Raw genomic sequence first — 20,384 nt, 5'->3', positions numbered from 1 at the left:
GAGAGATAAACAAAAAGAGGACGTATCAAAAAGAGAAAGCGGCAGACACAGAAGATGAAAGAGAGAAAGACGGGCAGACAGACAGGACACGACAGAGAAAAATGCAAGGTAGATACGAGAGGACGGGCAGAAAATGAACGACTTCATGAGGAGAACCAAAGAAAGGATTATTACTGTATTCACTGTATGCAGCATTTTCTTTACACTGCACTGCAGAGGTATTAATACTGTGTGATTTCCTAAAAGGGTAAGACAACTTAACGTAGTATTAAAATAAGATAAAGAAGCACACAATTAAAATGTGAAAAATGAGAGAGGCTGTCACATCAAAACACAAAAGAAAAGAGGTTTTAGTGAATGCATTAGTATACCGTACAGTATGTAGGAAGTATTAAAGTCGCCAAGAGAGGATGAAAGAACACAGATTTTGTTTCCCTGTTCACACTTTATCCTGCCGAGTCTACACAAAATCCCAGGCTTAAACTTGTAAAGAAATCTCAGCTGTCCACGTTGCAAATCTATAATCATTTCAGGTGCAGGACACAAGCTCTGACAGAGAGAACATTTTTTATTAAATCTATACTGTCAGCCATTTCCAGCAAAGAGCTCTTTCGTTAAGGCCCGGACAAAAAAAGCGCAGTTATAAAGTGACAATGAACTACAAACTGTATGACTGTTTCTGGGCATTAGTCTTCTGTGAAATGGCACTTGACCAATTGCTTGCCATTTTAAAGGTCAATAGGAAATGTTGTTATTAATTAAATCACTTGTTACTTACACTCATATCAGTACGAACCTTAATCCTTGTCAGTTCGGGATGATTAATCAAATGTATTTATTTAGTGTAGTGTTACAGTGCAGACAAAAACAAGAATATCTGGGAATATCTTCAACTAAACAGATCTGCATTCTGTATAACTAGAGGGGAAATCATCCTGATTAAAGCTAACTTGTAAATCCACTAAGATTGAAGTCCATTCACGCTGCAGACTGATCTCATGAAGTGGCGTATGTATGACACGCCAATTCGTATGCCATTATTGGCGTTATCATACTCGCTTTTTATCGTGTTTATCAACGCCGTTTGGCCTCCATTATCTTACATTACCTTGCGTTTTCGTGTGAATTGATGCCGTAGCGAGTAGTATGAAAGGGCGGTGTGGATGAGTCAAACACAGGACTTTCACCCAGGAGACCGGGGATCGTGTCCCGCGTGTGGCGTTTGCTTCGTGTCCTGCGTGTGACGTTTCCTTTTTTGTTCTTTTCCTAAACCCAACCGGTTGCTCTTTTCCTAAACCTAACCGTTTCTTCTTTTCCTAAACCCAACCCGCTTGTCACGTTTCCTAAACCCAACCGGTTATTCTTTTCCTAATCCCAACCCACGTGTGACATTTCCTAACCGTAGCCTCGCGATAACACGCCATGTGGCTTTAGAAAGCTGACGCTGCAGACTGCCGTCTGCTGTATACGGTGTAGACATACACGTGGATAGCTCAAAATGTGTACAGATAACACACCACTTGGCTTAAGGAAAGTGCCGTGTATGTTTACGCAAAGTCATGATGTCATGTAGCATGCTGACAGAACTCGATAATATTTTTCTTTATGGTGAACTGAATAGGGCGCCCGGATAGCTCGGTTGGTAGAGCGGGCGCCCATATATAGAGGTTTACTCCTCGACGCAGCGGGCCCAGGTTTGACTCCGACCTGCGGTCCTCTGCTGCATGTCATTACCCCTCTCTCTCTCTCCTTTTATTTCTTCAGCAGTTCTATCAATAAAGGCCTAGAAATGCCCAAAAAATAATCTTTATAAAATAAAAAAAAGGTGAACTGAAAGACACGCAGGCACATAACCGTAGACAGAAACAAGCATATGAATCAACATCTTCACATTAAGTTTGCACTCAAGGACATTTGCGCACATGCACATGCGCACGCACACACACACCGCGCACACACACACACACACACACACACACACAAACACACACACACACACACACACACACACACACACTCTCTCTCTCTCTCTCTCTCTAATGGATAAGACGTCAAACAGAGTAAATTCCCTGATCAATGCTATGGCTTTCAGGGACTTGCCTCTGTGAAAATCCGGTAATATCTTCAAATGATCAATATCTGAGCATGCTTGAGGTCTGTCGCACACATGCACACTTCTACTCGTTATGTGGTCAGCTTGAGGATAATGGAGGTGGGTGAAGAAGTAAAAGTGGTAAAAGGTTTTTGATTTACTGCATTGATTCATAAAAGAATCACTGGAGGGTTAGACTGGTTGTGTTTGTATAAAACAAGATTAGATTGCATACTGGTAAGCCTTCTTGTTGAATTTACTTTTTGTTACCGTTTTCTTCCACTCTGAGCAGACCACAGGGTTCAAATCATATGCTCACACACCGGCGCTTGCAAGGTGCATATTTGCTGCAACTTCAACTGTGCCTGTAGCACTGCCTAACAAATGCACATACTAGAGCATAGAAAACCATGTGCACACACAAACACGCACACACAATCTGTCGGACATATTTTCCTGCGCAAGAAAGACACAAAACATCCCTGACAGCCTATAAATTGTAGTCAGACTCAGGTGCACACACAAGCATAAGTATGTAGCTGGCAGCAGCGGGCAGGTATTAAGTTAGAGGGGCATGGGAGGAAAGTGCTTGTCGTGCAGAAATTTCCAACAATAATGACAGGCCCATTAAGTTAATTTCATACTGACAGCCTGATGCCTCCCTAGGAGGATTCACATACAGGAGACAGTTCCAGGGACCATAATCGCATGTAGCTTCATCCATCGTGGTAACTCAGCAAGAATACAGGTTCAGCTGCTGAAATAATAACTGTTCATCTGCATTCAATAACCGAAAAAAATTGTAACGTTACACAATACACACACCGGCTAATACATTCACAGCTATAAGTTAGTTAACTTCATGTATTCGGTACACGCTCACTCGCTCTCTCTCTCTCTTTTCCTCTCTAACGTTATGCATACAACGTACGCACTACGAGATATTCCTTGAAGGAGTTTGCTACTTGTATAACGTCTTAAAAACACATTTAGAATGCTTAGCACTGGCAAAAACCGGGCTTGTAACACAATGGCAGAAACCCTGCGCTCCTACCACCAAGTGCTGGACAGCTTTACAAACAAAAGTTAATGTAACATACGAGTGTTATTATTTTGCATGTTTTTTCTTAAAAAATTAACCGGTTAGTTACCAGTTAATGGGTGTCTGGCTATCGAAAGCTAAGTTAAACAAACAAAACCCACATCTAACCCACTCCAGCCACGGCCTAAAACTCACTGTTCTGGTCAAAAATGACCGATTTACACCTTCCCTGTACCATAAATATGGCATTTTTCATCAGATTACCTCAAGACCTTATGCTATTCTTCACAAAAGGCTATGAACACATAAAATTAACTGTGACTGCTTTCTTTGAATTTTGAGTGATTTATTCAACTTGGTCACACTTTTTTGAAATGAATGGGAAAGAGTTTAATTTTCATCTAGGAGATGAAAGACATCTCCATACACACACTCCTACACCTTTCCTGTGCTCGTGTGCCCATTCTACACATAAATCATACTTTCCACAAGAGAGCTTAGAGTAAATTATGGGAGCCCAGTGTTTTCTTGAACTAATGTACTTCTCCCCCAATGTGAACCACACCTGCCAAACAAATCAATCTTGTGTAAATTATAGGAACCCATCTCTTTCACATACTCCTTCTACTACTCCTCTTCACATGTCCTTCCCTCACATGGAACACACCTTTCCCTAAGCAGTTTAGTGTAAATCATGGGAACCCACTTCTTTGCCGTGCTTATCTGCCCCTCCCTTCATGAGAACATCATATCTACTGACAGACACTATAAAAGCACCAATGTTCGCACACACATGCATGCACGCACACACAGAAACACAGAGACAACATTGTGGTAATATTGTTAATTCTGGAGCTGCTTTGTAAACCGTCCCTGGAAACCTAGAGGGACTATGGGATGGGAACATTTTCTGTTTCACAGCTGAGAGCCATAACTTCAGTGTTTCCCATACATAGGTTCTACTTGGGCACCCCACCCAGGTAAATTGAGAAACCGCCCAGGTAGGTAAAATCCGAATTACATTTTTTTTCTCCAAACAACGGTGTATTTTTTTTACAGGGCACACAGAGGAGCTGCCTCTAGCCCGTCCCCCTTAGGGCTTTGACTCTGAACTTCTTTATTAGAATATAATTCGAATATTTAAAAAAACAATGATATTCGAACGAATATTAGGCAGCCCTTAATATTGAAACCTGTTATGGGCATTACTTTTTGTAAATGTGTTTGCTTGTAAACGTTTTCAATTCAGATTCCGAGGCTTTTTCACGCATTTCAAAATTTAACTACACGTCGCGGCGACGCACGTCGCTCAGCCGCAGCTTGCATTTCCCCCCCGACTCATTTCCTGGTTCTCCTTCTCCATAAACAACGTGAAATCAAGAAGAGGGTTCACTTTTCCTGCTGCAGATGTCTCACCGTGGTCAGAAAGAACAGGGGAGACACTTTGTCCGGTAATCACCGTCACTCAGATATACTTGTACACACCAGCACAGAAGTATAAACATCTGACCACTTACATAGGCTACGGTGAAAGCTCCGAACTTCCTGTTGAAAGCGTACTGTTTGTGTTTAATCCAGGGTCTGACTTTTAATTAAAAAAAGCCTATTGACATTGACTGATAGACTGCACTCTGGTGGACAGAACATCTCCAACTTACCAATATAAGTCTCACTGAAGGCATTTAATGGTCAAAATATTATTAATAAATATTCAAATATATTTGAATATTAATAAAAATAAACAAACAAACTTTGAATATGACTTTTTGGGCAAAAGTCAGAGCCCTAGTTAGTAGTAACAGAGAATATCTAATAAGGGGAGAACTTCCACTCTCGGGAAACCCTCCGGCTTCTGAACCGGTTGCAGTTCCACCCTGGTTCCATATGAGGGCGCTCACGGGCGAGTGCAGAATGAATGGTGGTCTATGGAGCTATACCCTTCAAAATCCACTTTTCTCAGGATATCATTTTTTGTCTAGTAATTTGAATGTTGCATTCGAAAGGGGAGGCAAAGAAAATACACACTGCTGGGTGTTAGATTTTTTTAAAGTCGCTTTTTTGTTCTAAAACGCCTTTTAAAATGTCAATGACGTCATACACATCGTACGGCCAGAGAAACTGCTTTACGGCAAGCTCTGAGTCACTTCCTTTTTTCTCTTGAGGCATCAACAACACTGCTGAAATATTCACACACACATAAACGCGCACACACACACACACACACACACACACACTTTGGATGCCATTAAGTGGGATCTCTGGTCGTAATCAGTCCTTCACTGACCAATCAGCATTCATTAGCAGAATGCTAGCGTGTTATGGGCAACAATGACTCAACCTGTAAGAAATCAAAAGGACATAAGTACTCGTTCATTCAACTTTCGACCTATAATCCATGTTGAACTTGCAAAAACTACAATCAAATCTGAGATTTCTCAACGACAATCAGGCGAAAGAGACAAATTTAGCCGTCTATCTCCATAGACTGCCATTCATTTTTCACTCGCCTGCGATCACCCCCAGTGGAATTCTAGTGGAACTGCAACCAAATTTGGTACAATGGGGCTGAATAGGGAGTGAACAGGCTCTCAGTAGACGGGCTCTGGTAGTAGCATGCTGCTGGTGGTTTTGCCGTGGTATTAACTAATAAATAATAATAGTACTAATAAAACTGTTGAAACAACGCGGCCACACTGCTGTGAAAGCTCCCTGAACGTCATTAAACAGAGTCTGGTTGTTACCCCTCTCCGCGGCAGTCTCCTCCACTCCATATCTTTATAATAGAGCTAGCTAACTGGAGCTAACCACTAATCAGAGCTAATCGTTGCTAACCGAGCCTTCAGTTCTGCGTGCCTGTATCCATTAACTGCATTTATGGACTCAAGCCCGAATAAAACCCTTCATTTTATTAAAATGGCTGTAAAAGTTTTAAACTACAACTCCGATTGTTTGAATGACAGAAATCTGCTCAGATGAGATCTAAATGAGTGCAATAGGACATGTATGGTATCTGTAGAACTGTTAACATTTGGCAAAAAAAAAAGCACGTTATGGCTACACTTTATTGTCATTTGTTTAAAATTTCACGTGCAATTTGTTGTATTTTAGCAAAATACTGAAAGCAGCAGAAATGCAGAACTCACTAGGCTACATTTTAAAATCTATAACAAGTTATATCATTATCGCGATATTCAACAACGTTAGGGCATATAGCATATGGTGTATATGGTGGAGCATGGTGTCGCAATATTTTCATCATATTTTAGTCTTATTTGTTTAATATGTAAATAGTTATTTCATTCTAAATTATCTGATAATGTTATGTAGTCATTCTTTTCACCTTCGTTTGAATAGTTTATAACTGAACCCATCATTACTGAACCCAGCCATTATGCGCCGCGGCGTCACATCCTGCGCTACCCACCACCACAAGTAAATTATCAACGTGTGGGTAACACTGAACTTCAAATAAAAACTTTTTTCAGTGCAGTCCCACAGCAGCTACTTAAGTCTTGCAGAAAATAATAAACTGAACCTAAAGAAATACTGTATATTGCATAACTTATACAGCACGTTAGGGTGCTCTGAATAATCCAAACACACACATGCATAGATAAAACAGCGTATCATGTGGAGTTCCACAGTAAATCACGTGTTAACAAACACACTATATACGTCCTCAGACACACAAAAAACAATTGGATTACAATATTAATTGAACCAGGCTATACAAATGCAAATAGCCGACATGTAAGCCCAGGTAGTTGTGTGCTTCAACATCACAGTGAATACTACTATACTGTTCTGTGAGAAACTTTGATAAAGCCAGATCAAAGGAGAGTGGAGAAGATCTATTCAAGACCTCCAACAATAGCTCTTCTTAAACAGCACCTGTAACTAGCTTATGCAAGTGCATGGATGAATAAAGATGAGATTTTAGGCTCCAAATGTCTTTTAGCAAGCCTTTTTAAGGCACTGAACATAGTCTATTAAACACACAATTACTGATACACCCACACACGCTCAGATACACGGATGAATTCTGAACTCATTCACACACATTATTTTACACTATTATTATTATTTTTTTTTTCAACTTAATCTGGCTAATTCTAACAAAATATCAAGTCAACAACAAGGTTTTACACTAAGGAACATTGTTTAATTCTTTTAATCACCTGTCTGCTGGGATTTGATGTTGCACATCCACCTTTTTCCTAAATCTCCTCAGTCCCCGTCTGTCATCTCCAATTCAACATTTCTGCTCACCCATCCCTACAAAGCCTCTCTTCCCTTATATTCTGTCTCTTCCATTCACCATCTACCTTTCCTTTCGCTTTCTCGCATTCCTTTCACTTGGTCTCTTCACCTTCACTCTTTTGTGCGACACTCAAGCTATACACGACACAGGACCCCTATAATCCACTCTCACTCTCTGATTTCTTTCCATCTCTTGTTGTCAGTGTCTTGTCATTCCCTGTCCTTCATTTATTTTCTTGCTCTTAACCATTTAAAAATATTTGCTTTCTCTCTTTCAACACACTTTCTTTGTCACTGCCGCTTCCAATTTCTGTCTTACTCTCTGTGTGCATCTCTTTAACATCATGTTCCTGTTTTTCCCGCCTCCATTTTTATCCTCCCCTCTTTGCGCATCCCCCTACTTCCAAAGCTTAGTGTTATACCACACTTCTCTTCATTTTTGACTTAATCTTTGCCTGTATCCCATCTTCATGCCTGCCTTACATCCACTTGGTTATGCATTAAGTAGACTTGAAGGATGCCATGCATGTGGTATAGCAGTTTTTCCATCGTTTTGTATCCTCACACCTTTCTACTAATCTCCCTCTAGAAAGTGGCAGGATAGCAGAAGAGCTGCCTGACATATTTTACTAAACCTCCCAGGGCATCCATTTTTTTTTTTTTTTTTAGTTAATTCCCATTCTCCCTTCCCCTGTGTTCTTTTACCTTTAGCAGGCGTACAGATGGCAGGAAGGCTGCATGGCACAGTTTTCTAATGGTCCAGTTGATTGGCCGTGGCGCATCCAGCTGGTTCATGGTGCCCACTCTTCACGGTGCAGCCACTGGTGCCCGGCGGCTTTGCCCGGGACCAGGATCAATCCTGCCCCACTAGGGGAGCAAAAATGGGAGAGGGTCTCCAACTCCAACTGCCGAAAAGCACGCAAGTCCCAGGGCATGACCCTCGACGGACAACCATCAACCACTACCGCCACCACCTTGAAGCCTTTACTCCACCGAGCAGATGAATCTCTCACCTGGGCAGCTCTGTGCCCCCCCTCCCCTCCCTCCCTGCCCTCTTCTCTTCTCCGGGCCGCACAGATCCAAAGAGTCCGAGGCAAGCCAAACCTGGAGCACCAAGAACATCTGATTCCTCTTCCACCAGTAGCCGGAGCGTACTCAGCTGTGGCGCGAAGAAACCCAGAGCGTACAGTAATTTCCCAAACAACAATGAGCAGAGCGCAGCAATGCACGACAGAGATAAGAGCGTGTGGGGTGAAAGGGATGCAGGTAGGGAAAGAGAAAAAAGAGAAAAATAGATGGAGGAGAGATGGAGAGGAGAGATGAGCCGAGCAGTGCAGTGCAGTAAAAGGGCAAAGAAAAAAAAAAAAAAAAAAAAGAGGAGGGAGAGGAGGGGGGGGGGGGGGGCGGGAGGGGGGGGGGGGAGGGGCGGGGGGGCCAAAAAAAACGCGAAGAAAAAAAAAAAAAAAAAAAAAAAAAAAAAAAAAAAAAAAAAAAAAAAAGAGGGGGAGAAAAAAAAAAAAAAAAAAAAAAAAAATTGTTTTTAACAAAGAGAGGAAAGAAAAGAAAGAAGAGAAGAAAACTGGGGCCGGGGGAGGAGGGGGAAAGAGAGAGAAAAGAAAGAAGAAAAAGAGAGAGGGGAAAAAAAGCTGAAATTGAAACTATGGGGATAGGATGCAAGAGAAAAAGATTGCTTATGCGCATGGGAAAAAAAAGACGAGCGATGAAGAGAGAGAGAGAGACAGACAGAGAGAGAGCGAAGGCAAGATGGAGAGAATGGAAGTGAAAAGATGTGAGAGGCAATGTATGGTAGACAAAAGGGAAATGGGTGAAGCACGGTCTTATATATGAATTCAGATGGAGCTTGAGGATGGAAGCACATGAAACAACTTGATAATGTGGCAGCGGAGAGGAGTACGACCTACTTACTGATTTGCACGTGGGACATATTTATACATAAAAGCTCTAAAGTGGTTAAATTGATGTGACTGTCATATTCCATATTGTTTGCTGTATTGACAAGAATGTTGCGCTGCAATTATAATGTTAACAGAAAAGACAATTAACTCTTTTCTTCTTTTTCAAGGATTTCCTTTGACCTTTAATCGGTCAATCTTTCCATTTTTATTTGCCACATGAAATCGTAAGGTACAATTCCAGGGAAATGTTATCCCATCACCTCCTTCAACTTGGCGGAATGTGGCCGTCAGATCGGCACACAGAAAAAGAGTCACCTGGTTGAATGGCACCGGCACTCCAGGTTCCAGCCAAGTCTCGGCGAAAGGATGCCACCGCTCCCGACATCCTGCTGGAAACCGGCCGAGGCCCGGAGGCCACCCAGCTCACAGTCCTATGCCTGCACACTGGCCAGCAGGACGCCCAGCAGAGAAGTGGCAGTCGGTGTTCAATTCCTCCATTCTTGCCTCGGTGTCCCCTCTGATGTAGAAATGAAGATGAACGCAGATTGTTCTCGTTTGTCCACGTAGTCCGGATCGTGGCCATGAATTGTAGCTGATGGCCATCTTCACCTTTTCCTCAGTGTTTACTCTGATGTTTACATTTGAAAACTTTGACTGGCCATGTTAGCGGAGTCAGTAGGACACTGGTGAGTTGATTTCCCTATCCTGATGAGCGACTCTTGAGCGCCGCAGAAATGGTGTGTTAGCTTGAGCTCATCTTCCTCGGTGCTAGCTAGCCCAGGCTAGCAGAGTCAGCAGTAGACTGGCAAGTTGATATATACAATCCTGATGGGGGACTCATAGCCACATGCCATCGCCATCCAACGTCAACCACATAAAGCACAACTAATATTAATAGACAATTAATGAATACATTTTGCGGAGCTGATGGAGAGGTGACTGGAGAGGTCCGCACCTACTAGTAGGGCTGGGCATCGTTCAAAATCTTTCGATCCGGTGCCAATTTCGATACCTCAGTTTCAATGCCGGTTCCTAACGATACTTTTTCCGATACCATATGTTTTAAAATCCATTTCAACATCAACCAAAATACATTAAACACAAAGCTTTTATTTTCCACCTGTGAGTCAAAAATTCTGGTAAAACTGCTCACTCAGAGCCTGTCAGTCAGTCATCAGGGCAGAGAAACAACTGTTGTGCCTGCTTGTCTAAGGGACTGTTCGTTATTCATTTCTGGGGCCACCAGAGAAGTTTTGGGACCTTCAGTCAAAATAGACATGACCCTCCCCTCACCAGTAGTCATTTTTCTATGACCCTCCAAAACAATTTTGAAAAAAGGCATGACCCTCCCCCAGCAATTTAGCGATACGTTCTGCACTGGTTTGCGCTTGGCAAAGATATACAGATTACCACTGTTTTTTACAGCCATGACATATGTGACTAAACCTGTGCTTTCTCATCTGATGCATCACACTCCTCTGTTTTGTTGTGGTGGCCATTTCAGTAGATTTACTCACTAACATTGTTGTGGAAACACAATAAGCATGGAAACTAAATGCACACTTCCTGCATTACTGCATTACTTCAAATACTAAGTTAGTCCTCTAGTAAACTAGTATTCACATGAAATAAAACAATAAAACATTGAGACAATTCAGCAAAGCCCCCCGCAAACTCATGGGTCAGACCCATCTGGTAGCGAAGGAGGGCCGAGACTGAGAGCTACATGGATAAATATGCACCAAACAAGCCACTTTGAAATTTTGCTGTTTCATGAATACAAAAGTTGGGTAACCCCCGGACTAAATAATGTTGGATGACCCTCCCCTCAACAAAGAATAAAAAGACATGACCCTCCCCTATTTTCCTCCGGTGGTTCATTCCATAAATACCAAACAGTCCCTAAGAGGAAGTGTAACGTCAACAGCACCACGACCACTTTCGGCTCGCCATTAATATCATATCGCAGCAAACGCTGTCTGCGTGAAGTTTTGAAAAATTGTAACTACACTTGAAACAACTTTATCGGCATCGCCGTGACTCACTGTGACTTCAACTAAACTGCAGACAGTTTACTCCGTACGCACCTCTCCGTTTGTGTGTGTGTGTGTGTGTGTGTGTGTGTGTGTGTGTGTGTGTGTGTGTCAGTTGGAGCTCCGCTCTGTGTCAATATGCAGAGAGGACAAATAAGCTTGCGCTTACGCGCTCAGACGCTTTTGGAACCGAAATTTGGCACAGAAAGATAAATAATTTTTCGATACTCATAGGATTGGAGTATTTTTTTCTGGTGCAATAAAAGTATCGACGTTCGGTACCAAGCCCTACCTACTAGAATGGCTCCTTTATTAATTTAGACCCAAATTACAATTTTGACCCGATTATAGGTGTATTCACAACATACCCAAGCCTTAGATTAACTGGGTTGATAAAGGCTAAATGGTTATTCTCACTGTTTTAGTTGCATTAGAAAATTGCATTTTGTAAATGTTAATGATGCACAACCATCCATAGAGCTGTTCTGTAGGACCTAGAACATATCCACAATGGCAAACCTTATCAGTGAAGTAATGTTTTTTTGAACTGAATGCTTAATTATGAAGCATACCAACAACAAAAAAGCTAAAATTAGCCAGCTATTGTTGCTTCATCTTTTTGTTCGTTTGGTGCTTGGTGTGCCTTTATTTCTATTTCTAGCCACACCGCCTGTTTTGTCTCCAGCGAGTTACTGGTTCACAACACTCAAACACACAAATGCTTGTGACTCTGTGATAAATTTGGCATGTCTGGACTGGTTGAGTAGGATTCAGCGTGATGGGATTCTCTGGTGTGGGGATAAAAGCACTGAGGGTTCAGAGGTGTTGAAGACAACACATGGTGGCTCCTATTAGAAATACTACACATCGTCACTAGGGCTGTCACAATCATGAATTTTAGTTGACGATTAGTTGTCATACAAATAATTGAAATGAACGATTTGTCTATTTTTGTTCATTTTATGCCACACAGCGGCAGCTGGTGTGTCAGGCTTTGACACTCACCTTCTGCTCTCTGTGTGTTGTCGTTCTCAAAATCCCTTTGCTTCGGGAAACAACAACAAACTTCGAGCTAGCAAGCTACACGCTGACAATTTGGATCGTGCAACAAGGTAGGCCTGCTTGGTTCTTTCGGTGAATGATTGTAAAGATTTACAAAGAATAGGTCTACAAATGGGACTGATTTAGCTTAGCGCCGCCCAAGACGATTGTGATTGGTTTAAAGAAATGCAAAAAAGCCCAGAGCGTTCCAATCCTAGAATTTATCTGTGATGTGGAGTCTGGCAATGTGAGACTACTATAGATGTAGCTGCATTAAGCATTAAAATATCTGAACATACTGTACCTGTGCAACAAATGCTTTAGCTTAGCTGGGGCATTAAATCCAAACAAATACAAGATAAGCTTATAATATGGACATATAATACAAGGGGAGCAGTTTGTCATATATCTGAGCGTTCATAAAAGGGATCCTTGAGGAAAAATGAAGCACAAACATAGTTAAAGCACCTCATTTAGTGAAGCAAGACAGACTATCAGAGTTATCATTGAAGCAAAAGAAAAGAAGAAAGAGCAATACGCAATGAACCGTGTTTTTCTCACTTAAATTAAAGTTGCAGCAGTGCAACACAAAAGGACGAAACATGAATGACATTGCCATATTCCTGGAATGGTTTTCTAATACATCAACGACAGTATAGAGTATCTTACTGTAATGTAATTGTCCTAATTACTCTTTTGAGTCACCATCAAGTAGGTGTTTTGCCCTGACAGTCTTTAAGAATATCCACCTTACCCCTGGGGACCTCCGAGATCTCTGGGAGATCTCTCTGTCAACAGTACATCTCGTCACTGTGGAGATAGGTGTGTGTGTGTGTGTGTGTGTGTGTGTGTGTAGTAGGAAGAGCATGAGTGTGTATGTGTGTGTGTGTGTAGTAGGAAGAGAGTATGAGTGTGTGTGTGTGTGTGTGTGTGTGTGTGTGTGTGTGTGTGTGTGTGTGTGTAGTAAAGAGCATGAGTGTGTAGTAGGAAGGGAACATGAGTGTGTGTGTGTGTGTGTGTGTGTAGTAGGAAGAGCATGAGTGTGTATGTGTGTGTGTAGTAGGAAGAGAGCATGAGTGTGTGTGTGTGTGTCTGTGTGTGTGTGTGTGTGTGTGTGTGTGTGTGTGTGTGTGTGCGTGCGTGCGTCCCAACCCTCTCAATTCACACTTCTCCATCCCACCCCATGAAATACTTCAGCAAACACGGGTCAGTGCATCACTCTGCACTTTCTGCATCCTGACTCTAGATGGCAGCCTTCTAATGCACAATACCCATCTCAGCCTAGGCCCTATAATTCAAACCTGACTCATATATAATGCTACAATAAGAGTTCTGAATCAGTATCAAATGGAAAGTTACTTTACTACAATAGAACCAAAGAGATTGCCTTATTTTAGTGCTGAATGCATCAGGATACTGAGTAGATGAAGTCAAGTCTGCATTAGTTTACTTCCAAACAAGCAACATGCACACTGCAACCACCAGGGGGAACCAGTTCAACACACCTGCTGCACACAGTGTCTTGTTTGTGTTATGCTCTCACTCTTTTTGGCTACCCTAATTATCACAATGTTAAAAGGCATTAAAGCACTGGCAAAACACAAGGCCAGACAAGATGAGATTTAATTCTCTCACAGTGATTCATTTCTCCCATTGGGAGCTTAACTTGGCGGATGAGGGAGGCAATAAACTGTGAATTACTTAAGTGCTTCAGCGCTAAGAGCTTGTATCAGATGGTGAAGGCAAAACAATAAATTGTGTTTTTAGATGAGGTGGAAAAACAAGTGTAATGTGGTATTTTATCTTGGAGCAAGTTAAGATTGAGGTGAATGGCCTTCCTATACAAGAATCACAACATAATATACACTAGACTTTAACAGATGCCGGCCTGGATGCATAGCACGATCACTGTGCCAACTAAAGTCACTTTGCCCTACTGCCTGTAAATGTTGATTTATGTGGGATTATGTAAATGTGTGTGTGTGTGTGTGTGTGTGTGTGTGTGTGTGTGTGTGTGTGTGTGTGTGTGTGTGTGTGTGTGTGTGTGTGTGCATCGGTGAACCCACAAGTAGTCGTGAAGAAACTGTATATGTAATTATCTGCTGTATGAATGTGTGTGTGATAGGGGTGTAAGAAAAATATTCATGTAAGACAGTGGTTCACGTTTCTGTTGTGTTTAAAGCCCCTACCGCTAGATGGCTATGCTGAGACGCACCACTAGTGTCCTTGCCTAACAGTGCCTAACAGTGCCTGACTTTTTGCAAGAAGCTAACAATGTAGCTATGGCTGAACTTTGGCCTACTTTAGCATATAAACATTAGCTCACTAAGAACCTGTAAACCACAATCCCAAACTGGCAGTTTGATTTTCTGTGTACTGAAGTTTTTTACCTAAAGTAATCTTCTTTGACTTTTATGAACATCATGTCTTTTTTTAAATATTAGTTTTTCTAAAATTATACTTAAAAAAAAATCCCAATATATCGCCTTACGCACAGTATCGAAATATATTGCAATATATTGAATCGTGACCCATGTATCGTGATACGTATCATATCGCCAGATTCTTGCCAATACACAGCCCTAGGGTGTGAGGACATTTAAGTGTAATTAAACTGAGTGGGTGTTCCCTGTAGTCCACTTCTACTCAAAGACTTTTTATGCTACACATAGACCTTGTGACATTGCCTATCTGAACTGTGACAGTAGTGAGAAAGAAGCCCATTTGCACCTGTCATTCAAACAAAGCCAGGGGGGGACTGGGAAGCTGCTCGCTCATTGAAAATGTGAATCCTCTCTGTTGGTATTGCTGTGAAAAATGCTTGTGAAAGAGTGGAGAACAGCGGGTGTCTCTCTGAGTGAAAGAGATAGATCTGTGGAATTTTATTGTTGTATGTTATGCACAACCTTTTAATTTGAGTTCTGTGAGAAAATGTACTGAAATGAACTCAACAAGCAAGGGGAGAGCGAGAATAAAAAAATATGTTAAGTATGTGTTGAGATTTATTTATTTGATTAGGACAATGCACATTAATCAACATTTCTGTAAATACGCCAGTGTTAGCCAGTCAGCTAATTTTCAACTGTAGTCCTAGTGACCTAGCACGCATGTCTTTATGGTGGGAGGAAACCGGAGCACCCGGAGGAAACCCACCCAAACACGGGGAGAACATGCAAACTCCACACGGGAAGGCTCTGCCTGGACCGGGGATCGAACTCTGCCAACCTGCTGTGAGGCAGAAGTGCTAACCACTGAGCCACCGTGCTCTGTAAATCAATTTTCCTGTGTTCTCCTTTGGGAAAAAAAAACAAATCAGAAACCAAATTTGATTCCTCTTATAAAGCGGTGATAGGCCTACGTCACGCAACAATTGAAGACCGGAAGAACATCTCTGAGTGGGGATACAGCTCTTCCGGTTAGCTTTTTACAACGGTGGAGCCCGATAGATACTGCTGGACCAAGTCTCTCCGCAACCTGCCTGAAGTCACCTATTGTAAATGAACACTCTCAAAGTAAAAAACATTTTGAAAACGGCAAAAAAGGCAAAAGGTACAAGACCGTGTACAGAAACTATCAGAGACTTCAATGGTAGAAGCTTGCTCTAGCCGTTCGCGGTTTCATGGGTACGGTAAACCTTTCTATGGTAACAGCGAGTTGGACCAATCAGAGACGTTGCTGTTACATTTAGGATTGTGGGTAGTGTAGTTTTTCTCCATAAGATCGCAGATAAACCATGTTTTTCTTACAACAAGGTTGATTTCATACCGACTTCTAGCTTCTACAGGAGCAGAAACTTTCGTTTCTCAACCACGTTGCTCGTGGTCAGTCTACCTCGGATGGTTTAGACATTATGGCCGATAATCTAAATCCTTATGGAGAAAGGGACTGTTGACCGGAAGTTCTGATTCCCTACTGCGCGTTCCGGAAGCAGGAAGTGTGACATACTGTACGTACACACCGCCGCCGACTTGAGCTGCAAAAGAAGCTCTGGCCGCCCTGTCAAGGACGCTTGTCAAAAAGTACGGGTAAGCTTTTGACGCTTTGGCTGCTCTGATGTGACACATCTGTACATAGGCCTATATGTAAATATACGTACATGTAAATATTAGTTATACTCAACCTATTTTCATTTATATATTTGATTACAATATCACACAGCTCTGTTACACTTATGCTAGTAGATCGTTGATCAGCTGTTTCTCTGTGAAGAGAGAGATCAGCTGTTTTACCGAAGGGATAGTCAACAAGTCGGCTCTTTAGATCAAATTGTGGTCGAATTGTGGTACGTATTTTCTTGTCTTTGTTTTTGGTAGTTGTTGTGTTTGGTGTAGAACTGATTTCAAACTTTTGACACTGCTCATCGTTGTGCAATTATTCCCTCCTAGTTAAAAATAATAAAAATCATCATCACGCATTTCACCAACTCACCGGAGACACCGACTATCCCAGCTAATTTATCCCATGCCTCGTTTTTTTTTAACTATGCAAACAAAGTCATTTCATAAATGATAGGGAACCCAGCAACAGCGATGATGAGCTTTTCCTCCATTTTCTCAGAACTAATGTTTTGGTAGGAATGAAAGTTCCTACCAAAACCAAAACAAATCGTATGTTTCTCTGGGATCAGCCAGCGTGAAGGACGTCTATATTCCGATTGGTTGCTGGTCATTTGCTGCTGAACCGCGTCATAGCTCATTACCATAAAGTTGACCAAACTTCAACTTTCTGGTTGATGCTGTGGTTGCTCAACAGGCCCAAAATGCGACGCCGACGGATTTGCCACTTCTTGCAGCTGAGAGAAACCGGCTCCCACTGAAAATGAATGACTTCCTGTAACTTTGAAGCTCAAGTCGGCGCCGGTGTGTACGTACAGATAGGCCTATTCAGATGCCTAGTACCAGCTCTGCTCGGCTCGACCGCCGTGCCCCGTCCTCCATTTTCCATTGCAGATTTAGTACCGCCTGATGCGCGAGGCGAGCGTGGCTGGTCGTCATAGCGACGGCACAGGAAACTACCGTGACCTTATGCGACACACACAAAACGTCGAAGGTGTGTTGTTTTTGATTCTCGGTATGCGATTGTTGCCACAGCCGGAAGACAAATTTTGTTTCAAAAGAAGCTGGAGGCAGCAAAAAAAAAAAACACCGCTGGCTAAACTATTTAACAATGGAGGGTTTGTTCAGGACACAAGCGTGCAATGATGACGACGTTTAGTGACGATTCTCTCTGACCAATCAGCAGTCTGCAGGTTTTCACGTGACCTTTTGGTATCGCTTCAGCTCGCTTGGAACCTGGACGGAGGCAACACTAAAAAAAGTACCTGGTAGGTACTTTTTTCCATAATGGAAAAACAAAAAAGGCGAGTAGAGTCAAGACGAGTCGAGCACAGTTCTTAGTACCTACATTTAAATTGTAGATTTACTCAAATAAATGAATTATTCTTTATTTGAGTCACACCAAATTACTATCAAGAGTTTTCCAGGAATTACACTCTACTTAAGACATCTACTTCTTTGTTGCAGCTATATTCTTTCTTTCTTTATCAGCGTGGAACTGAGTGACATGATTAAGGGTATAATTCTCTCAGTCAATCATGGAGAAAAAAGTACACATGGTACCGTTAAGTGTAGATGACTGCCCCATTCAAACAGACACACACAGTTGTAAACTATGACACACAGTTTTTCAGTAAAACAAGTGACTGAAGGTATGTGATAACAAAGTTGTCGGTTCTTAGATTGATGGTGCCAAAAGCCTCCTCTCCCTCTTCTCTGTTTGATCCAAATTCCCTGGAGGATTCTCGATAAGTGACAGTTCAATACCTCCCTCCATATGCACTCTCTCACACACACACACACACACACACACACACACACACACACACACACACACACACACACACACACACACACACACACACATCTACCCCCTGCTTCCTTTGCCCTGAGGAAGCAGGAAGACCTCTGCTGAGTCGGGTACACTCTTCCATCTGGAGAGAGGCAATGATTATTAGCCTGCGGGATGGAACCACACACAACCCACGCACATGCGAACACACACTAGGGCTTTGACTTTTGCCCAAAAATCATATTCAAAGTTTGTTTGTTTATTAATATTAATATTTGAATATATTTGAATATATTCGAATATTTATTAATAATATTTTGACCATTAAATGCCTTCAGTTTAAAAAAAAAATTAAAAGTCAGACCCTGGATTAAACACAAACAGTATGCTTTCGACAGGAAGTTCGGAGCTTTCACCGTAGCCTACGTAAGTGGTCTGATGTTTATACTTGTGTGCTGGTGTGTGCGTCGAGCCAGTGTGTGTGGGCAGTGTTGCCAACTTAGCAACTTTTTTTCACAAAAGCGACTAGCGATAAATCTGGTGACTTTCTGTAGAAAAAAAAAAGCTGCGGGAGAAGGGACAGGGTGCGGGGGCCGGTGTAGGTAGGAGAGACAGCGGAACGCGACGGGAGAAAGACGCCGCTGAGAATTAGGGGGGAATGCAACGCTACCGAGCCACGGCCGAGAGAAGTGCGTCGCCGCGACGTGTAGTTACATTTTGAAATGCGTGAAAAAGCCTCGGAATCTGAACTGAAAACAACGTTTACAAGTAAATGCATTAACAAAAAATAATGCCCATAACAGGTTCGAATATTAAGGGCTGGCTAATATTCGTTCGAATATCATAATATTTTGTAATATTCGAATGATATTCGAATAACAAAGTTCAGAGTCAAAGCCCTAACACACACACACATACACACACTCAAAATGTGTTGCTTTCTCCACTATTTTGCTACTCACCATCACTCACTATCTGACTTGTGCAACCAATCATAGTAATGCTAATATGCCAATGCCCTATTGCAGTTGAATGCTTCCTAAAACGTCTGAAACAAGCCTTTAACCTTATAAACTCACATTTGTTACTCCTGTCCCACAAGTTGTCGCAGAGTATCTGTCTTCACATACCTGACATCAGGTCCACATTTTTCAGCTCTGACATTTAGGCCTCTAGCATTAAAGGGAAATGTTATCGGCAGGTGCAAACAACTGTTGAGAAACGGCAGCAGGTAACAGACTGAGAAGATTAAAAATAATGACCTACAGGGGGTGGCCGCGTGCCCCTCCTTTATCATAGCATAACATAAAGTTATTTCAGTTGAGTAAAGTTCAGTTAATTATTTAGATCCTTCAGCCTCTGAACACCACATAATTCACCTGCCAAATCAAATTTACCTGAGCATACAGTCAAATCTGAAGGGATAAAAAAAAAAGTTTCAATATCTTCTTAAACGTAATTAATAAAATGTCTCCTAGACCTTCACATGGGCATATTCATTTTGTTAGGCCAATTCAAGTTCAGCTAATTCCAATATGAGTTCAATTTACCAAAGATAATGTGTTCTATAATACAGGAGGACTGTTTACTAGGGATGTAAAGTTGCATCGTGAATCGGTTAGAAAATCGATTTTATTGTGTAAGATTACAACCGCCTAGTACGAGACGCAAGTTAACTTACAGCAGGTAACGTTAGCCTACTTTTAGCTAGTAGCTGGCTTAAACATGGTTAAAATGCTGAGAAGTAAATGCTTTAGTGTGATTTGATTTCACTGGAAAGGATTCCAACACCAGGGAGTATAAGTACAGTAACAGTCTGCAGCTAAAGACACAGAGGAGACTAAAAACAACAGTGACGGCAGTGTTGCGTTTTGGTCCGGCTCCTTTTGCCATCTAGTGTTTCTTCTTGTCATTTAACAGCAAATGACTGGCGAAAAAATGGTTATTGTTAGGTTATTATTACATTTTAAATAAATCATCTTTAAAATTCAAACCTTTATTTATTTTTTGTGTCATTTAAGATAAAATACTATTTGAGTTGCACTTTTGATAAGAGGACACATCTACTTTTTTGCACAGTTTATAGATATAAAAGTCATTTTATTCTGTAAAAAAAAAACTGACATTTCACCACTCTCCAGCTAGTAACCCTT

The 20,384-nt window shown here is 41.7% G+C and overlaps 1 protein-coding gene across 6 annotated transcripts in view; it reads right to left on the bottom strand.

Moving 5' to 3' along the window:
* trpm3 (transient receptor potential cation channel, subfamily M, member 3) overlaps positions 1-20,384 on the bottom strand; it is a 192,624-nt gene that overhangs the window by 141,388 nt on the left and 30,852 nt on the right. For 4 of the 6 annotated variants that reach the window (XM_039803042.1, XM_039803035.1, XM_039803038.1 and 1 more), the window contains exon 1: positions 8,100-8,743. The exons of the other annotated variants lie outside the window; for them this stretch is intronic. In XM_039803042.1, the coding sequence (XP_039658976.1) occupies positions 8,100-8,189 (90 nt within the window). In that variant the 5' untranslated portion in view covers positions 8,190-8,743. Of the gene's footprint in view, positions 1-8,099; positions 8,744-20,384 lie in introns of those variants that run through there. 6 annotated transcript variants of the gene reach the window in all.

Source organism: Perca fluviatilis, chromosome 6 (assembly GCF_010015445.1).
Source record: "Perca fluviatilis chromosome 6, GENO_Pfluv_1.0, whole genome shotgun sequence".
NCBI lineage: Eukaryota > Metazoa > Chordata > Actinopteri > Perciformes > Percidae > Perca > Perca fluviatilis.
Note: the sequence above shows the minus strand (reverse complement) of the source record. Positions and strands in the feature narration are given on the sequence as shown.